This window comes from Fringilla coelebs (genome assembly GCF_963513975.1).
Source record: "Fringilla coelebs genome assembly, chromosome: 5".
Classification (NCBI taxonomy): domain Eukaryota; kingdom Metazoa; phylum Chordata; class Aves; order Passeriformes; family Fringillidae; genus Fringilla; species Fringilla coelebs.
The window spans coordinates 10,315,403-10,335,327 of NC_140033.1; the positions used below are offsets into that span (position 1 = coordinate 10,315,403).

Sequence of the window (19,925 nt, forward strand, 5' to 3'; positions counted from 1 at the left end):
TCATTTCTAGTTTCATCATTTGCAGTGATGAAGAAAATTAGTAAAGATGGTAATATTTCCAAATACACCAGTGTACATGCTGTTGGACAGTGTTTTGGCTCAGGGTAAATACAGCTCTCTTTTTTGTCACCTCAATGAATTGTCCCACATTTACTCCCCTCAGAGATCAGTTACTGAAGATGCTTACTGTCTGCTTAGATGTGATTGAAACGAGCAGAAGGAATTCTCCCAAACAGCTCCTGCATGGCCCATTTCCACTATTAGTGGATGCAGAATTATATTCTGAAACTCCACTTTTTTTGTGTTCTCCTCATGAGCACAGTTATGCCTCAGGATGGAAGGAAAACCACTGAGAATAGTGTCTATGGGCATAGAGCATCATAAGGGGGAAAGGTTTTTTGTCCTTTTCTGCTCAAACTCAAACATTCTGGAAAAATATTTACTACGTGGAGATAAGTAGGGTTAAAGTGTATCATAGGGGGTGAATAACTGCAGACATCGCTTTGTTAGTACCCTAAATTTATACTAAGTTTCATTTTATTTCCAGGAGAGTTGGTGAGCAGCATCTGTGTCCTTAAAAAGAATAAACTTTATCGCTTTGGCTAATACTCTCCTCCCTTTTCTCTAGAAACTGAGATAAAGTCTTGATTTTGACACCAGATATGTATCTTGATGCTTCATTTCAGTTCTGGCAGTGAAGTACAGCTACTGCTGTTTCAAGGGGGAAAACCAAGAAATATGTAGAGTTCTAGTTTCTGACACCTCAGGCTCTTTTTTTGGTCTAAGGGGTCTGTGTGAGGAAGGAGAACTGTGAACAACAAAGAGCTCTCAGGGAATCCTGCATAGGCTCACTGTTGAATTGTGTGCCCATTTTGAAGCCCTATTATTTATCTTATTGCTAATATTTGTTTCTTAAAGGTATTATTTAACCTTTTCTATAGCAGTTGTTGCTTTCTGGGTATGAAGGAAGACAGAAGCCTCCCTTAATATTGGGGGAAGAAGCATTGAAGTGGTGGGAAGTGTAGTTTTGCTCTAGAAATGGACAAGTAGATCTAGTCAGTGAAATGATATGGCTCACAGGCACTACACCATCCCATGAAGACACTCGAAGCTTGATCCTGGAAGAACATCTCTACCTAAGTTTTAATTAGCAAATAACATGTACTTGATATACTATATGGGAATTTGATGTATGGGAAAAGGCCATATAATAGGCAATATTAGGAAGGATGGAGCATTCAGTGCAAAGACAGACATTTGTGTTCTAGAACATGGATTCTTTGCATCAAGAGCTGTTTTGAATGCTTTTTGTGAGCTGCGGCTGCAGATACTTTGCCATTCCTGGACTCACCTTGGTTCTTGGGTGGTAACATGCACTTTCCACGTTATTTGACATGGAACATGTACCACCAGCATCAAGGCTCATCACTGCATCTACTGGGAGGCCTGTATCATTTTCCTCTGTATTATTTGCCCATTAACTATTTTTTGGGAAATCCTTGGACACAACTTGTTCTTTACAGTTTGTTTTACACCTAGCAGAAAACAGGGTACTGCTGCTAGATCTGAAATTACCATGGTCTTGACTTCCATTGAATTACCAGTTTGGTGAGGTTCTCCTTAGTGTGTTTGTTGTCATTTTTGTTTTCTTTATGTTTTTTTGAATTCTGCTTAAATCTTGTCCTTGTCCCTTGTATAGTTGAAGAAACCTGACTTTTCCTAAGAAATGGGAGATCAAGTTGCAAATGAGTCAAAATTAGCATGATCATTTGACAGAAAAAGCATCCTAGCAAAAACATACACTTGTAAATCATATTTTTGTCTGCTTGTGTGAAGCACATCTGCTTGCAGTTGTAAATGGATTCAGGTTCCCAAGTAGTTAACTTTATTGCTCTCTTACATACTTTTCAGGTTTTCCACAGAGGCAAATCTACTTTTTTTTTCTTTTTCAAACACATTTCAATAAAACTGGAAGGCCAAGACAATTTGTATTCACTAGAGAAAAAAAAACTCAACATGATGCATTTATCTCCTTCAAGTTTACAGATGATAGTATCATGTATTTATAGAAAAAAACCCTACATATCTTGGATATCTGTCTGATAGTCAGTGATGGCTGTAAGAATGTGGAAGCATTTAAATATAGCACAATATTATCAAGTCTTAATGAGATAAAGCGAGACGGAAGCTATTTAGTTATTTCTTTCCTTCTTTCTTCCAATGCTTGAAATGAGGGCATGACCAAAAATAAGCTCTGTTACAAAAATGGAGTTATCATTAGTAGCAAAGCTATTCAAAATAGCTTCCAGTTTGAACCCAGGGCTGTTGCACTGAAGAACCTGTTCTCTTAATGAGTCCAGCATGGCAGGCAGTATTTAGATAATCCAGATTTAATTAGTCTGTTAAAAAAAAAAGGAAAAAAAAAAGAAAAAAAAGTGGTTTAAGTGTCTGGTCATCGGTTGACAGACACAAGAGCAAGAGTTTAGCAATTAGTGGAGTTAGCCTATCCGGTACCCTGTGCATTAGCACAGCAGGGAGTCCCCTCAGTGGAGGTCTGACTCTGCTGCAGATTTGGAAAGTGTTTATATGTTATTAACTTTTTTTACAGCGTTAAAAGCATATTTGCATCCATCCTACAAGATCAGACCCAAGGTTAATAGGAACCAGTTCTTGTTTGCCTCTGCTGAAATCTGTCCTTTAAGTACCTTGTAGAAGGCAGTGCAGTGTTGCCAGGAAGACTTCCCTGACGCGTTTCTCGTTGTGGTTTGCAGATATCCTGACAAGGGCTTTGATGATAATTACTGCCGCAATCCTGATGGCAAGCTGAGACCATGGTGCTACACTCTTGACCCTAACACCCCCTGGGAGTTCTGTGCAATTAAAACGTGTGGTGAGTTCAAGCAAAATTTATTACTTCCTTTTCCTTTCCAAAATCTGGACGCAGATATTTCAAGCAGCGTAGGACCACCGCTAGTTCATTCATTGCCCTTCATTGGCTTTTAAAACACAGCTTTCAAAGAGGGTCTCCTGTAAACACTTTATATTTAATCTGGACAGGAAAGAAGAGTGTGTTACTTACCATTGGAATACGTGTATGTCTTATGTACTGTAAATTGCATTAGAATGTATGAAAATCAAGAACTAAAAAAGTGAGGCAACAAAATCATGAGGCTCTCATGTACAGTATTAGTTTGGCCATGCTGGACATTTGTGTTATCATTCGAGAGTATCATATATAATTTGGTGCACACACATAATCCCTCCTCAGTGTCCTCTGCTAACAACTCTTTACTGCTTTGCAGTTCTAGGCCTTGGGTCCTGCACATTATTCACTCTTGTGCTGAAGATAGAATTATTAATTTCCACATGGGTCTCTCTGTGATATTCAGCACTCCATATCAAAGCAGTCCACAGGCAATGAATTTCTTTTCATTCACCAGTTATAAGATGGTGGCATTCGTTAGCCTCACTTTAGAGACAAGGAATTGAATCAAAGTGACATTGAGGTGTACAGTTGTTGGATACTCACTTTGAGATGCTCTTGTTCAGCATTTTAGAGCTTATTACAGCATGTTATATATACAAAGCTCCCATCATCTTAACTTGCTGACAGATCTCAAAACTCTATTTTACTGATAATTAGATAGATGTCTTAAACAAGAAGTAAAGGGACAAGGAAGGTAGAACTCCTAGTCATTCCTTAAAAACTTGAGCAAAGCAATTTTTCTATACTTTTGTGGTAATACTGGGGCTAAGACAGATGGCAGAATCAGTTTTGCTGAGACTTGCTTTAAATATTGGGATGGGTGGCAGGAAGAGGTAATATCTCTGACATGAAACTTTACTTGTCAGCCATTGCTGCCTAAAGAGGGATTCTCCACCTTCACTTAGAATTCTTATCAAAAAAATTATGCCATGTGTTCTGCCTGAATCACCAATAATTCAGAATTTTCTCTCCTTGGCTCTTCACAGCTTAGGCCAGTTCTAATGTCTTGGAGATTCAGTCTGGTCTAATAAATTTGTCAATTTTTGAAATCAAAGGGTTGTGTAAGAATATTCTGTACCACCTGATGTAGAGTAATTTAAGTTGCTCTATCTCATGTCATTGTAATTCCAGTATAAGGTAGTTAAATTATCAAAAATATTCACTGTAAAAAAGGCAAAGTAATTTTGATGCTTTGGGCAATGTCTAATCAGGTTCTCCAGAGACAGAAGAAACTTGGCAGGATCACTGCTTGTCTTGGGTCAGGCACCCATTAAGTCACACCCATGTTGAACACCCATGTCTCACCTGTGAGCTACAGGACTAATTCAATGTCTTCGTATCTAGGCTTACTGATAATCTTTAAAAAGAGGAAAGCTCAGACTATCTCCTTTGTGAACACAGATTGCTTAGCTGTGCAACTGAATCATCTTTCAATTTTTTAGTTGCTCCATTAAGTAAGAAGCTGCTGCTTTGGATTTTTGGCCTGTGTTGGTTTGGGTTTTGTTTTGGTTTGTGGTTTGTTTTTTTAAACTAAACTGTGCTTCCTACACTTCTCCAATTATTAGATAACGTATGAATCATGGGTAGCATACTAGAACTGTTCTTTCCCCCTGTTACTATTATGAAAAAAAGTATTCCTAAGTTACAGCTGACTGTTTCACAAATGCAACTTTTATAAACCTTTATCCTTTGGCATTTCCTGAGCTGATGTGTCAGTGTTCTGAGGATTCACATCTGGCTTTGTTGGTCACGTAAGCTTACGCCTCATGCAACTTCCAGTATCTACAGTCTGGCCTCAGCCTTATAAAATAGTTAGGTGGGAGATCTCCTGAAAACTACTGGATTATCAACTTTGTCGACCAAGTCATAGCAGAGCCCTGAAGAAAAGGTAGAGATCAACATGAAATTAAAAACAACTCCAAAACACAGTGTAATGATTTTCATATTGTGATGAAAGCCTTTTGTCTCATTTCTAGGCAAAAGTTCACTGAAGGAACTAGAAATTCTTTCCTTCAGTTAGAAACTATATTGAAATCAGTGGAAATTTCACATGTAAAACTGTATTTTCCCTGCAGAATACTGTATCTCTTTTGAAATTAATAAAGCAATCTCTATGAGAAAAAAGTTTAAAAGTAGGGGTCATGAATGCTTAATCCAGCAGATATTTTCAAAGGGTTTTTCTCACAGGCATATGACATTGATCTCTATGTAAGATGCAGTGGTGCTCAACGCTTTCCTTTAAAACCCACTGAGGGAATTTATTGCTGATGCTACTGTTAAATCACCATCTTGATGGCCAGAATACTAAAAGAAATTATTTCAGTTTTCGGTCTTTCTTGAGGCTCGTAAAAACACTGTTTTCCCACCTCCTAGCAGGGAGCCCAAAACACTTGGCTATTCTGGGTTTCGGTGGCTGCTCTGTGCTTCTGATGCTGGGGCTGTTTGCAATCTCAGAACACTAAAAAGAGAACATCATGAGTTATAGGTCTTTATAGTTTTGTGGTTTGGATTCTCACACAGGTTTTTAATTCCTATGCTGAGGACTGTTTATTTAATTTACAAGAAATACTAATTAGGAAAAATGCTTTGCAAATCCAAGTCCTTGGACCATATACAAAAATGTAGGTGTCTTCTGTTTGGGGAGTGACCACAAGGCAGCATGCTGCTTGTGGCTTTTTGCTACATGCCGTGAGTGCTAGTGGGCTTTATAGCCAAAATGCTGACAACAGCTCATATACAAAATTTTCAGCAAAAAAGTTGGTGGAAGGAAGCATTTAGAAAATAAATATGGTTTTAAGACTGAAGAGCGAGAGGGCATTGTAATTTTACTTCCAAGCACAGAATGCAGCATAAAACATTGTGGCTTACAGCCAGGGCTATGAGAAAGAGATGACAGGAGCAATTAGGAATTAGAGATGGCTCAAGCTGCAGAAACTGGATTTGGATTAAGACTTTGGGGACCCCAGGACTGGTTTGAAGTTGCTCACATATGTGTCTGTGGTTTTGGCTTGAGACAATTTTTAGTTAGAAGAGAGGATAAAAGGACAACTAACAGCAATGAAGAAGTGTAGGACGAAATGAAGAAATGGAAGCAGTGCCAGCAAACATGAAAAAGGAAAATTACTGTTATTTTGGCATAAATGAGAACATCGACTACAGGGAAGACAGGAGTAGGGAACTAATACTGCTGTTTTTAGAGCCCAAATGGGTAGCAACTCCTCTATGGATGGGCTTTAGAGAGGTCCTGAGACCCATAAAGGGAGTTATGTATATCAGTCATTTGAGAACTGAGAGCTTTTTGGAATTACTGTGTTAAGGAGAGTGTTTCATTGATGCCTACCTGATGTCCAGCCAGGTGCCTTTACTGTGGATTCAGCCTTTGCCATCTGTAGTCACTGACAGTGACCCACTGTCAGGGGTGACCAGAGCTTGAAAAGCTTTGAGAAAATTCAATCAAGGCCTCAGTTGGATGGGAAAGAACAAGTAATGAAACACCAAAATTGAGACTCTAGATCTAAAATGAACTGTTGCAGTGTGCCTACAGCTTTTGGGAAGGCAAAAACCTACTAATATTAAATTAGTTATTCTTTAGAAACAGATTTCAACTGTCAATTTGAATGCACAGTTCTGATTAAAGAGTTATTTGTTGAATCCTTGTATGTAAACAAATGAAAGACTCATTTAAGGTTAATATTTGTGTAAGATAAAGATGTTTATAGAAAGAGACTGGGAAAAGAGACTGATGTTGAGAGGTTGATATAGTGTTACCTTCCATCTTGCTTTACAAGGAGACAAAGAATAGGTCCAGTGATAACTTTTCATGCAATGGTTTAATCCATATTGCCTCAAAAAGGATCCTTCTCAAATACTTTTTATTATTTCTGTGATAATTTGAAAGTGAAATTTAGGAACTCTAAATGTGAAGAGACTTATTTTTTAAAAATAAATTTAAAATAAAAATTGTTTGAATTTAAAGCCTTGTTGTAGGCACTGGAACAGCCTGGAAAGATCTCTCTGTGCTCACAGACAAATGAATTGTATGTGTGAAGGTTTTAGGTGACAATGAGTTCTTAAGTACTGTGATTCTTGAGCTTTGCTATAATTGATTTTTTCACTTTCTCATATGTTTTTACTGAAAAAAGCAAAACACTGAAAACCAGTTGGGTTGTTCTTCCATTCTTGTACTGTGCCATGGTACATTGAAGAAAACTGAGCATGAGCAACTTCAAAATGCCACTCAGCTTTCTTAATAACATTTGCAGATTTGCATGGATCACATTTAGAATCAACATTTTAAATTGTTTTGCTACAAATCAGAGCACATTTTCCTTCTGTTGACTGACACTGTAGAAGAGACTTTGCATGAATATAAGCAAGGACAGGTATTTTCCTCATGATATAATTTAGGACTCCGCTTCTTTCCCAACTATGTCTTTTTCCAGAAATATGTAGGTTGTACTGTCACAAAAGAGCATGTATTCTCCAGCAAAACTTCTACCTTCTTTTAAGTCAGTGTGATTCCCACTATTGACCTAAAATTTGTGCAGGATTGTCTTCTGGGTCATTGGGATTAAAGTGTGAAACAGTATCTGGCTGGTTACTTCAGCTGTGGAATGACTCAAGGCCCCTGCTGATTCCCTCATGCTGGCGTTGCTGTGAGAACCAGAACTGGGAGGACTATCTGTGGCTTTACACATAAAGCTCTGGATAATGTTTCATCTTTTTTAAGATTCTATGAATGCATGAGCTGTCCCATATTTATAAAGTTATGTATTTTGAAGTATCAAAAAAATGAGGGGTTTATGGGGAAAAAAAAGGATATCTTTGCATTATTGCCCTTTGGTTGAGGACTTTGGAGTGAACATGTGAAGGTAGAAATACTACTAATGGGAAATCCCCTCATGTGGCTGTCTGAGTTACATGTTTAATCTTAGTCATCCAGAATTTAAAAAAAGAAAACAAAAACCCACCAAGTTCAAAAGCAGGAAAATGCTGCTGAAAACTACCAAATTCTTCCATTCATAATGAACTTTCCTACAGGAGTGAGAAGCGCCACTTAATCCATAAATTATAAATAGTAGTCTTTTATAAGGTGGAATTCTGTGTGATCTTTCTTTAACAGTACTTTTAATCTCAGTTCAGAACTAAATAAAATTGAACTGAAGCAAGAAAATTCTGGGAACTTCCATTATGAATTATTAGTAAGTACTTCAAAGTAAAGATTGCTTGCTGATTTTAAATTAATCTAAATAAATTCATATTGTCTTCCTCATTGGAACAATATATTGGATTTTCAAATCTTAATTTATATTTTAGAGAATTTACTGGTGTAAGGATGGGAATTTGATTTCATAGATCTTGATCTTGATCTTGATCTTGATTTTGCCTTGTAAGAGAACTGGTGAGTGTGGTCTTAGGGCTCTTTCACCATTGATCTGCACATCTGATGTTCATGCTCAGAGTTATTAAATTTAGTTAATTTGGTATGTGGGTGATGAGTAATTAGCCTCAACAAGACCAGTACTGAATGGAGATGACTATGTAAGTTGTAGGCTTGGACAGCCTGGGCACTTCTTATTTTGGCAAGTGCTGTATAATCTGCAGTGTCTGGTGAGACAGGCACTGCTCCTCAAGCTCTTGCCTGTTCCTGTGCACATCCAGCCCAACTTTCATTAACAGGAATAGGGAGACTGTTCCCATCATGCCTGTTTGTGGAATCGACAGATGAATGAAGGATTTCTCAAGCCTTTATTGGTAAGTTTTGAGCTTTCTGTGAGACTCAATAGCTAGAATGGGAATTGGTTCTGAGGGCACAAGCCCTCAGAATTTCAGAATTAAATTTTGGAAATATTTTGGAGTCTCATTTTTCATGTTTCAATATGAGACATTTGTAGTATGTGCAGGTGGTACAGCAAGAAAAATTTGGGGAGGGCTCTGTGGACCTTTTGGAACAGTGAAACTGGTTTATTAGTCAAAATAAAAATATTTTACTGATCCTTCTCATTATTAGAATTCTTATTGAGAGCTGCCACAAGTAATAGCAGATAATCATGTTACAGATTTTGAAATCATTTCTCTCTTAGTCATTGTAGTGCAAGTCTTTCCAGAAGTGGCTTGGCTGTGCAAATATTCATGACAACGTGAAAGTTAAGTTCTTCTGATGCCTTTACGTTGTATATGGCCAAGTTGTAAAATCTGATCTACAGGTAGAGGTCACTGTCCAGACACATAATGTATGGTTCAACAATTAACTGTGTATGTGCGGATGTACAAGAAGGAATGCTCTACAAAATTACTATGGCCTTGATTAAATCAATTGATGCATCACGTATTTCATTTCAGGAAACTGATTTAAAAAAAAAACAAACCCACATAATGATATATAAACACCAACCTAATCACTTTTTCTTTAGCATGACTGAGTACAGTGTAGGTGCCCTGTACAGTTCATTACAGTTGAAATAGAAAATTTTGTGTATAGATAAGGTCTTTCCAACAGCTTATATTTGATTGCTCTTTTTTTACATTACTAGTATTATTTAAGGAGATTTTTTGCCAGAGTTATTTCATTTTAATTTATTAATTTACTTAGGAAATATTATGAAGCAAGGGTGTATGCTGAAATTTATCATTTTATGGAACTCTTCTTCCCTGCCCCCTCAGTTTTTTCCCCAGATCTCTTTCATTTGTATAAAAGAAATGCACGTATTTTTGAAAAAGACTAATATGTATTTGAATGTTGCATAGCAATGTTCACTCTAATCAGCTTAGAAGCTATTTTAGAATATAACTCCATTTGTTTTCAGATATTATTTATCATGGAAAACAGAAATATTGCAGCTACTTATTACTATAAGTGATATGAATTCATCTTTTTTGTAGTCTTATTATTTAAAAAGTGTTGTTTAAAGACTAAATATAAATTTACTAGCTGCAAGAGTGTTTGATGAGTTCCCCTAGAAAGAGTGCATTTGTCAGCCTGCAGAAACCTCCTTGTGATGCTTTCAGTGCCATATCCTTTTGACTTTGGAATGAGCTTGGAACTCAAAATCCCATTGAAACAGGACAACATTTGCCTTGGGAAGGAGGGACAGGAAATGAATTTGACCATGAAACACTGACTTAAAAAACATCAACCAGATGAAGAGCTAAAGGGATGCATGGATAAATGTATAATTCAACTGCACAACTTGATGTTATCATCTGACAGGGAAATGATCTTTAACGTCAAAGATCAGTCAGCAAATCAGCCAAAACCATCTGTTATGACATTTGGTTTCCTTAAGATCCATTTTTTCTCCAAGTTCATGGAACTGGCTCAAGTTCCTAGGAGTGAACTACGATATGAGTAACACACAAATACTGTTCTATTCACTGGACCATTTGAAGAAAACTAAATAAAGAAGTTTATTGACATACTTTTTGCTGGCAACTAATACTTTTAAGATAATTAATAAATTAGACTTGTGAACCATAGCAATTGCCTACAGATATGCAGTTTCTTTTAAAATATTGTATTGGGAGCTTTTGAGAATATTGAAGAATTGCTCTTACTGCAGTGTATTTAGTTTTGTACTACTTTGTATATATCTGATGCAATATCTGTGCCATTAATTTGCAATTATGAAAATTGCATAAGAAATAAAAAGAGACTTTTAAGTTATGTGAATGAGTCATTTCAAAACCACTGTTTTTCTGAATTTAGTTCAAGACAGCCCACACCAGGGTGAGTGCAGAGTATATCAACATCTGTAAGAGATCTTGAGTCTGATGAATTTGTTAGTCTTTAAAACATTTTTGTCTCTGTAGAGAATACTGATCTTTGATTTCAAAAGCTAGGGGTTTTTTCCCCTCTTTTAACCATATGAGGCATAAAAAAACCAAACCAAACCAAAACAACCTTTTAGAAGAATTTAGTGCATTATCTCATAATAGTATCTATAGTTTTTTATTATTCTTTTTTCTGCATCTTTTTTTCCTGTGACCTGATATTCTGGGAATTCTTTAGAGAAACCCAATTGTATTTTAATCCTGCAAATATGTGTTACCATGTTTAACAGTGTGCATGTGGGTGGCCACTTAGCTTTTTAATGCTGAGGGAATGGTATTTGCTGAACTTGAAAAAGTAACCAGGGATATCTTCTAACCTCCAATGGTACAGCATAGGCCAGGTGTCTCATGCAAGAAAATATTACAAACTCTTTGCATGCAAATGGATAAACTGGCATAAATTTTGATTTATTTTGATTCTGGATTTTTAGTGGATGTTGTAAATATGAAGAGGAGAAAATTATTCTATAATCACATTGTCAATATCACCAATAAAACTGCAATTACCATGATTTGAACATCACGTAATCCATGACTCTATCGTTAATGTGGAGTTCAAACCTGACATCCTGAGCCATTCTTAAGAGAATGAAAGAGCCCTTCTTGTCTGGGTCTGCAGAGGAGGGCGTGGTGAACAGCACAGAGGCAGCAGCCGAGACCACAGCGTGCGTTCAGGGACAGGGCGAGGGCTACCGTGGCACCGTCAGCACCATATGGAGTGGAATCCAGTGCCAGAGGTGGGACTCCCAGTTTCCTCACCAGCACAACATCACTCCTGAGAACTTCAAATGCAAGTGAGTGGAGACATGTGGGCATCATTACTTCAGTGGGGAAAGAGCTGAGTGTTAAATGTTTAACAATTCATGCCGCTGGAACAGACCGTAGGGCTCTGTCCCTGCCCCTTGTTCTGATGCATCCACTCTCCCTGCTGAGGCTCAAAACCATTTAAGCTTGGGAAAATCAGTCTTCAGATCTCAAAGGAATAGTTCTAGATGAACTTGGGTGAAACCCTTGGGATTTTCACGAACCTCTCCTTCAAGCATCTATTCACCAATATGATGGTGAAGTGTCTGGATGTGTTCCAGGCTGGGATCTGGATCCCAACAGCATTGATACATTTCCACTGGATTTTTTTCATGGAACTAAAAACTTCTTCAGAGCTTGATTGCTAACTTTAATTTAATATGTCCTAAATATTACCTGAATGTAATCTTTGTAAAAATTAACACTCATAATATTTGAAAACACTTCTTTAATTTTTCATATTTTAAATCCTTTTTCTGTCTCATTACTAAATATAGATGCATCAATAAGACTGCTTTTACTTGACTGACCACTGGTCATCAAACCTTTCTGTATGGTTCATAAACTCCCAAGGTGTGAATAATCTACTAATTTTAGGCAGTTACCTTCAATTTTTAACTAAGCCTAGAGGAAACCCTGTTGACCAGATTGGAGCCACAGCCCAGTTTGCACTAAATATCTTCATTGATGGGTAAATATTGGTAAGAATTACAGTATTAGGCCAATTCTTTCCATAGTCTGTCATCAGCAAGTGCTGCAGATGTACAAAATACAGTGAAATGTGGAGATGCACAGAACAAGTGTCAGAGGATGGGGAAATAAAACTTACATTTAAGAGGTTTGAATATTTCATGCAAGCTGCAAAAGACATTTAAAGATGTTCCCTTGTGACTAACTTTTACTTTAAAGGTAACAGTTGTATAGAATTTCGACATACACTTTTTTTTATTTTCTACAATTCAGCTTCTTAAATGAGTTACTGATAATCTAAAGCACTCTGTTTCTCCAAACTCAGCAGAACCGTTCAAAGTACAGGGAGTTTTAAACACTTTGGTAATGTTTGTATTTAAAAGCACTTGTAATATATTGCAGGTGTATCCAATGTCACTTGCATGCAAATTTTGACGAGGGATCCTGAATGAAAATATGGTTAATCTTAAATTGAAATCACATATCCCATCAACACATGTGTCTGCTGAAAATGAATTTCCACAAACACATTCCTATTACCATTTTTTTTTTTTTCCTGCACACTGTGTTCTTACTGGCTCCTCATCTCCTTGCACTTGACACTGATCAGTTACACAGAGACCTGAATGAGCCTGTATTTTTGTTATTTCATGACAAAAAACAATGAACCACATTGGTGGGTTTAGGTTATCCCTGCTGCGAGCTAACATATTTATTTTTACAGGGATTTGAGGGAGAACTACTGCCGAAATCCAGATGGATCTGAATCACCCTGGTGCTTTACCACTGACCCAAACATCCGTATTGGTTATTGCTCCCAGATTCCTAAGTGTGATGTATCAAATGAACAAGGTAACAGAGGAAAGGGTGATAACATGATTTTAAGTGAATGCCATACTGTTCCAAACATCAAGTAGACAGCCTTGAAAACTGGAGAAGTTGTGTCTGTATTACACCTTTGCCTTTCTGCTTTGGTTTTATTGGTGTGCTTGGGGATCACTGTGGTGTAAATGAGATTCCTTTCTCACTTTATTTGTAATTCCAGCAGGGGAAGCTGCAGCAAAGATTTTATTGGACCTGATTTTTAGGCAAGGTCTGTCTATGTATCGGCTCTACTTTCTTTACCTTTCTTAGTTTGAAAGGCCTTTTCCCACAGCTGAGATGATTTCCTTGGTTCACAGTCTTTTTATAATTGCATAGTAGGCTACCAAAAGCAATTTTTTTTCTCCTTTTTATTTTCTTGCAAATGCCTCCTGGTCTAGAAGGTATTAAAACCCTGAGTTCTTACCTACCTCTGCCTGTGAGGTTCATTCTGAGTTTCAGGCAAATGTTTTTCCCATGAGGTTTTGATCTTACTGTAAGGACTAACATTACATCCTGAATGGGTGTCAATCACAGCATAAACTGTATAACCCTACATCAAGCTGCATGAACATCTCCATCTTTAAATTTTAGCCAATGTTGCTATAAATTTTAAAAAGTTGCAGTCGCAAGACTTATGTCAGAGAAAGGATTAAACTTTTACATTCATTCTGTGTTTCTTGTAAAGTATCAATTATCAAAAAGTAAAAATACTGATGAATATGAAATTAAGTGCTTTATGCAAAATGTCTTTATAGTACTAATAATTTTAAACAATTCTCTTGAAAAGTCTCAAAAAGGCTTGTGATAAAAGCTTATGAATTAAACATGACTTCTGCTGGAGCGAACAAGCAAGTTTTTGAATTACATTAAAATTAAAGTCATGATGATTTTTTGATTTTGCTGAACTACTTAAGTCTAGAATTATATACTGTTACCAATATATGAAAACTACACACAGCTAAACTGAATGCCTATTCTTTTGTGGAAGGAGGAATAGGGGACGATTTTTTCTTGGTTTTGTATAAACTAGCTTCTGATAACTTTTAGGATATTCAGTGTGACCCATCTAAATTAATCATAAACCAACTATTTATGAAATAAATTTTCCAAGTCCATGTAAGTAAGACAATATTTAAAACACAGCTGTGTTGGGGATGAAGGTCTCAAACAGGAGATTATGCATGTAAATTTGAAAACTGTTTTCCATTTTTCTTTTGTTCTGATTTATGCAATTGTCTTATTAATAGTGTCAAGCATTTGCTTAAAAGAACACTTGTCTTTAGTAATTTGGATTACTGATGAAAAGGAAGAGTTTTCTTCTTAATGTTGCACAATCACCCTCCACTTTTTCGTCTCATCATTCTTTTTTCAGATTGTTATCGTGGCAATGGCAAGAGTTACATGGGGAATCTATCCAAGACAAGATTTGGGCTAACTTGCTCCACATGGGACAAAAATATTGAAGACTTACGTAGGTGTGTACATATGAAACAGAAAGAGATGGTTCAGTGAGTCCTGAATAAATACTGCCTCCAGATGGCAACTCTTTTTCATCTGCATTGATTCTAAAGTAGCCCCTTATGTCCTGGAGCTTTTATTATCTTTGTTTTCCTAACCTTTTTTCCTTCCTTTTCTTTGTGTTTAAATATATTGCACAACATGATTTTTTTCAGGCTAACCAGTAATTGCAGGCTTTGGGATATTTCTTAGTGTTTAGTTTACTGGCCTATTTTACCCTATCCTTATCCTTGAAAGTTTGCTACCATGAGATGATATCAGAAATAAGAGGAAATGATTGTCTCACCAGCCTCATCTCATAGCTCATGCTGCTTCAAGAAGGAGATTGGCCTTCAAACCACCTAATGTCCCGTGCAGCTTGAAATTGTCTCTTTAGTCTATGATCTGGTGACACTGAAATCCAATGCCAATAAAAAGACCTGCAATTTCTGTTGTCTACCATTATTTTGGCTTCATATTCAAGAAGTAGAACAACATAAGGGATTCATAAAATGTTTTGCTGTCTGTGAGATATCACACACACTACTGGCTGTGATGAAAATAGTTTCTCTTTCATTTTCCTTTGGTTTCTAAAGCTGATGCAAATGTGTCAATATTAGCTTTGGTACTTGTTGTAGAGCCACAGTGCTGAACATACAAGCCATTGTCCTTTAGAAGGACTGTGTAGGTCAGGAAGTCAGCCTTTGGGGAAGCTGAATTGCAAAAGATGGACTTCAGTGGCCATGTGTGGTATCATCAGCCAGACTACATGTGTTTCTCCCCACAGATGGTGAGAGAGAGGATACATATTCCAGTGTGCTGCCCATGGAAGGGATGCAGAGGCTTAAGCTCATGCTCAAGCCTCATGAGAAGCATGATAAGTCTTAGTTTGCTGTGACTGAGGCAGTATAAACCTACTGGATGCTTGATGCAATTGCATTCATCTAATAGAGCACAGATCAGCCTTTCTTTTCTTACTCCCACCCATTTTCCATCTGGGAACTTCTTTGGGGAGTTATCTGTCTCACTCCAACAGTTTCTCTGGTTATGGGTGTTCTAGAGGCTGCATGAGGGGCTGGTCATGAACTGAAGGAGCAGTACAGCTGTAACTAAAGAAGCCTGTATCCTTGTATCTGACAAGCCAAAAATAAACTTCTTCCTCTGCTTCAGATTTTGGCCTCAAAATTTCACCTCTGCAGTGCTTCACGTAGGCTTGCAGCTTAGGTGACTTATCACTGCAGTTTGTCTGAGCCATTCATCTTTCTCATTGCCTGCTGCTCATCCTTGCTTGCTTTCCTAGTTTGCCTTTCTATTGCCTTTGTTTCAGCTTTGCAGATTCAATGCTCCCTTGTGCTGTTAACCTGCACGAGATAGAACCTGTGCTTCACAAAGGGGCCAGCAGGTTTTCTGCAGGCATCACAGGCACTCTTTTAATCAGTATAATGATCCCTTCTGAGGATATCTAGAGATTTTAGCTTCAGTGGGAGATATAGAAGCCTCCCAGCTGTCCAGTGGACACAGTGCTTAAAATACCAACCAGAGGAAAGTTGGACCCAGATCCAGATCCTGGAAATATTTGGCTCTCATCTTCCCTTTGATTTTAACCAGCCCTAAACCCTGACCTGTAGGCTTCTCAATCAGCTAATAATACAATGTGGAGCAAAGCAACATTTAACCTTTGAAAATTTGGGCTATAGTATAAAGCTTTTCAACACTTTGAATTTTTTTTTTCCCTGTAGGCATATACAAATATTCAGAGAACCAGATGTTAGTAAACTGAAGAAAAACTATTGCCGCAATCCAGATGATGATTTTCATGGTCCCTGGTGTTACACAGATGATCCTCTTGTGCCCTGGGATTACTGCCCTATTTCTCGATGTGAGTACTTGGAACGCCGCTGGCGCTGTCAGCTGTGCTGTCCCAGTGAAGCCACGGTGTCACAGGCCTGTGCACACCTTCCTGTTGTCACTTGTGACTGCAGAAAATGTGTGATTCTATCAAGAATCAATTGTGCGTGACTGAGAAGGAGCAGACAGAAGCTGCTTGTGCAATATATGAACAAGGAGCTCTTTTCCTTGACCAGCTTGGAGATTTCAAGGCTTATTTATGCAGCAGGAGCACAAAAGGGCTATTACAGATGGTCAAACATTTTCCAACAGATCTAGCTATTGAATGAGGGCTGGATGGAGACAAAGAATTGTCTAGCGGTCAGAATGCTGGCTGTGGCCTCAAGAAACCCAGGCAGAGTTATCTTCTGGGCTACAGGCTTCAGAGACTCTTTGTGTGATCTGTCTTTGTAATGTTAGGATAATTCACTATATATATATGCTGAAGTGTATATGTGCTGTAGAGATTAGATTCTGCTTTCAGATGTTTATGGGATGATTTAACTCCTGGCAAGAATTAGGAAAATCATGCCTCCAAAGCTGAATGTTTAAATCTGAATAGCTTAAATAAACAGAATTGAGAATCCTTGGGAATTCAGCAATAAACTGATGACAAGTAGAAAAAGATAGTTTTATGCTGAAAAATGTGCAATTCACATTTATATTCAAAATCTTTCTCTTAAACTCTTATTTCTAAGTTATTCTGTGGTATGTCCTGGGAGAACACTTAAATGGTAAATCAGGCTTTTGAATGAATGTCTGAGATCTCTAGAGGTTAAGGATAATGTTACACTCATTCCTAGAGGCAATCTACTGCTTTTCCTCATAGCCTGAACTCCAGCATCTCTAAAAAGTGGTATTTGAAGTCTCAGGTGATATTTTGGCATCTATGCGAAGAGTAAACAAAACTGTGCAAAAGGTTATTTCTGTCAATAAAAACAAAGAATAGCTGAAAAAATATACTTTTTCTTCACTTATTCTGAGTTCATTATCTGGATCTATGAATTCCTAAGGGTGTATTCTCAGCAAACATTTGTAGGGTATCCAGAACTGGTGAGTAGTACATTTCTGCAACCAAACACCAGAGTGGAAATATGTCAGTTTAACAATTTTACCTCATATGGACTGGTATTACAATGCTGTATAAATATATGCACATACATACAGTTACACATAGAAACACATGTATGTATGCACACATATGCCTACCTATATACACATATATTTATGCATGTGTGTATACATGCACATAGAAATTTCACTATGGATATAACTGCATCTATATATATGAATATACATATGTGTGTGCATCTATATATACACACATATTTTCTTAATGATGGAAATCTATTTGGATGAGACTGTTTGAATTTTCCTGGGCAAGTTTTCAGCAGCTACCCCTGTACCTCTAGCTCATAATGCTGGGTTATTCTGTATGTGTCACTGAAGGTAAACATTTAGAAACAAGTTTAAACAAACTTGTTGTAACTACTTTTTAATTGAACTGGATGGAATACTGAACAGATTTTGGGGATCGTGTTTTGATAAGAATCAGTTTTTGTTGATAGGAACCTAAAATGTCTTTCAAAGTTCTTTAAGGAATGGAGAATTTCTTTCAGTCTTCTTTGGATTTAATCACATGACTTCTATAGTTCCTGAAAGCTTATATAAAAGTGATAACTTCATTTTTCAGCATTTGCTTCTTTGAATGAAACATGTAAATTTAGCATGATAGGCAGCCTGATGTCTTCAGGATTCAGCCAAGAAGAAAAATGCTTGACATCCCTGCTCCAAAATGTTTTTTCTTATTTCATTCAATTGGAATAAAATTCTGTCCCCTTGTTAAGCCTTACTGAATAATGATTTTGCAGTGTACTGAAGAAATCATTGAAGTTTAAGACTTTGGGAACCATTAAACTTAACAATATGTCATTTGCTGTTGAAATGTAGTCAATTTTTAAATGTATTTTAATTTTGTATTATGGCTATCTTGTGTGTCTGTCTAGGTGAAGGTGATACAACTCCTACTACAACCAGCTTGGATGGTAAGTAAGTTTGTGTATGAACTGTGCAGTGCATGACTATCCTCTAAATCTAGACATTTCTTTCCAATTGGGAAACAAAATAAAGATTAGTAAAGTTATAAAATCGCATCATACAAACTGAGGAAAATTAATTTTACAGGGAAAAATGGGGAATAGCTTTGTTATACTCCTTTATCTATTCTCACTGTCGTGTCTTGCCAGTGGTGAGATTTAGTAATGAGCTTCAATGTTTGCTTTTTAACTATGTAAATCTCAAAAACCTATTTAAATTTATGTATTTTATATTCCCTATGGATATTTAAATAGACCTACTCAGCTTCACTGAAGTAGTTTTGATGGCCTAGAAATATATTTCATTAGCACAGGAAAGTTAATACATAATAAATATTGACCTTCTTGTGGTCCTTAGTGCAACTGTGCAGGTTTCCTACCATTGCTCTTAGTAAAATGTGATCTCTGGACCTGCTTTCAGATACTGCCATTCCTTGTGCCTCAACAAAACATTTGAGAGTTGTAAATGGAATCCCAACACAAACTAACGAAGGATGGGTGGTTAGTTTGACGTACAGGTAACTATCACTTTGATTAGAAGGTCAATACAACTACTAGGATATTTGTTTTAGAATTGTAGAAAATGATGACCATAAGAACAATAAAGGATTATTTCTACATTGCAGTTAAGTTCTGTAAAAGCAGAGAATCAGCATTCCTCTGATGTCAGGTGATGTTATAGTATTCACTCTGCTAGTGAAATACTTTATATGTTCATTATAACTAACTTATACACATGAACCTGCAAAGCATTCATAGTCTTCTGTTCTTCTACTTAACTACTGCAGACCTTTTCATAACACTGGCTTCACATTCAGCATTAAAGTGGTTATTTTAGAGACTGATAGAAAAGAATTTAATTTCAGATCAATATTTTCACTTTGATGGCAAAGCATTTATTTGTGAAGCTTAGGATTCAGGATTTATACCTGTGTCTAAGAAAGCTTTCCCCTATGACATTGCATGGAATTAAAATTTATTTGGTATTAAAAAAAATAAGTAGGAGCTATAAGGAATTCTTTTTCATTCTGTAAAACAAGACAAGACCCTGACATGTACAACTTGTGTATAACACATGTATTATATTATGGCAGATCTTTGCTGCTGTGTAAAAGCCAGAACACAGAATGGCTGTTTCCTATGCTCTTTACTCTGGTTCATAACTCATCAGCTGGAAGTGTGAATCATTAATTTATAACAGGATATATCTCATGCATCAGCCCTGGTTCTTCTATCATGAAAAAAAAAAGTTAAAAAACATCCTTTGTCTG

At 36.9% G+C, this 19,925-nt stretch overlaps 1 protein-coding gene across 1 annotated transcript in view; it reads left to right on the forward strand.

Annotated features, from left to right (window-relative positions):
* HGF (hepatocyte growth factor) overlaps window positions 1-19,925 on the forward strand; it is a gene marked incomplete at both ends in the record, with an annotated part of 53,347 nt that overhangs the window by 25,561 nt on the left and 7,861 nt on the right. The window contains 7 exons of the mRNA XM_084206863.1: window positions 2,772-2,890; window positions 11,436-11,610; window positions 13,035-13,162; window positions 14,547-14,649; window positions 16,411-16,550; window positions 18,565-18,603; window positions 19,076-19,172. Coding sequence (XP_084062989.1) covers window positions 2,772-2,890; window positions 11,436-11,610; window positions 13,035-13,162; window positions 14,547-14,649; window positions 16,411-16,550; window positions 18,565-18,603; window positions 19,076-19,172 — 801 coding nt within the window. The remainder of the gene's footprint in view (window positions 1-2,771; window positions 2,891-11,435; window positions 11,611-13,034; window positions 13,163-14,546; window positions 14,650-16,410; window positions 16,551-18,564; window positions 18,604-19,075; window positions 19,173-19,925) is intronic.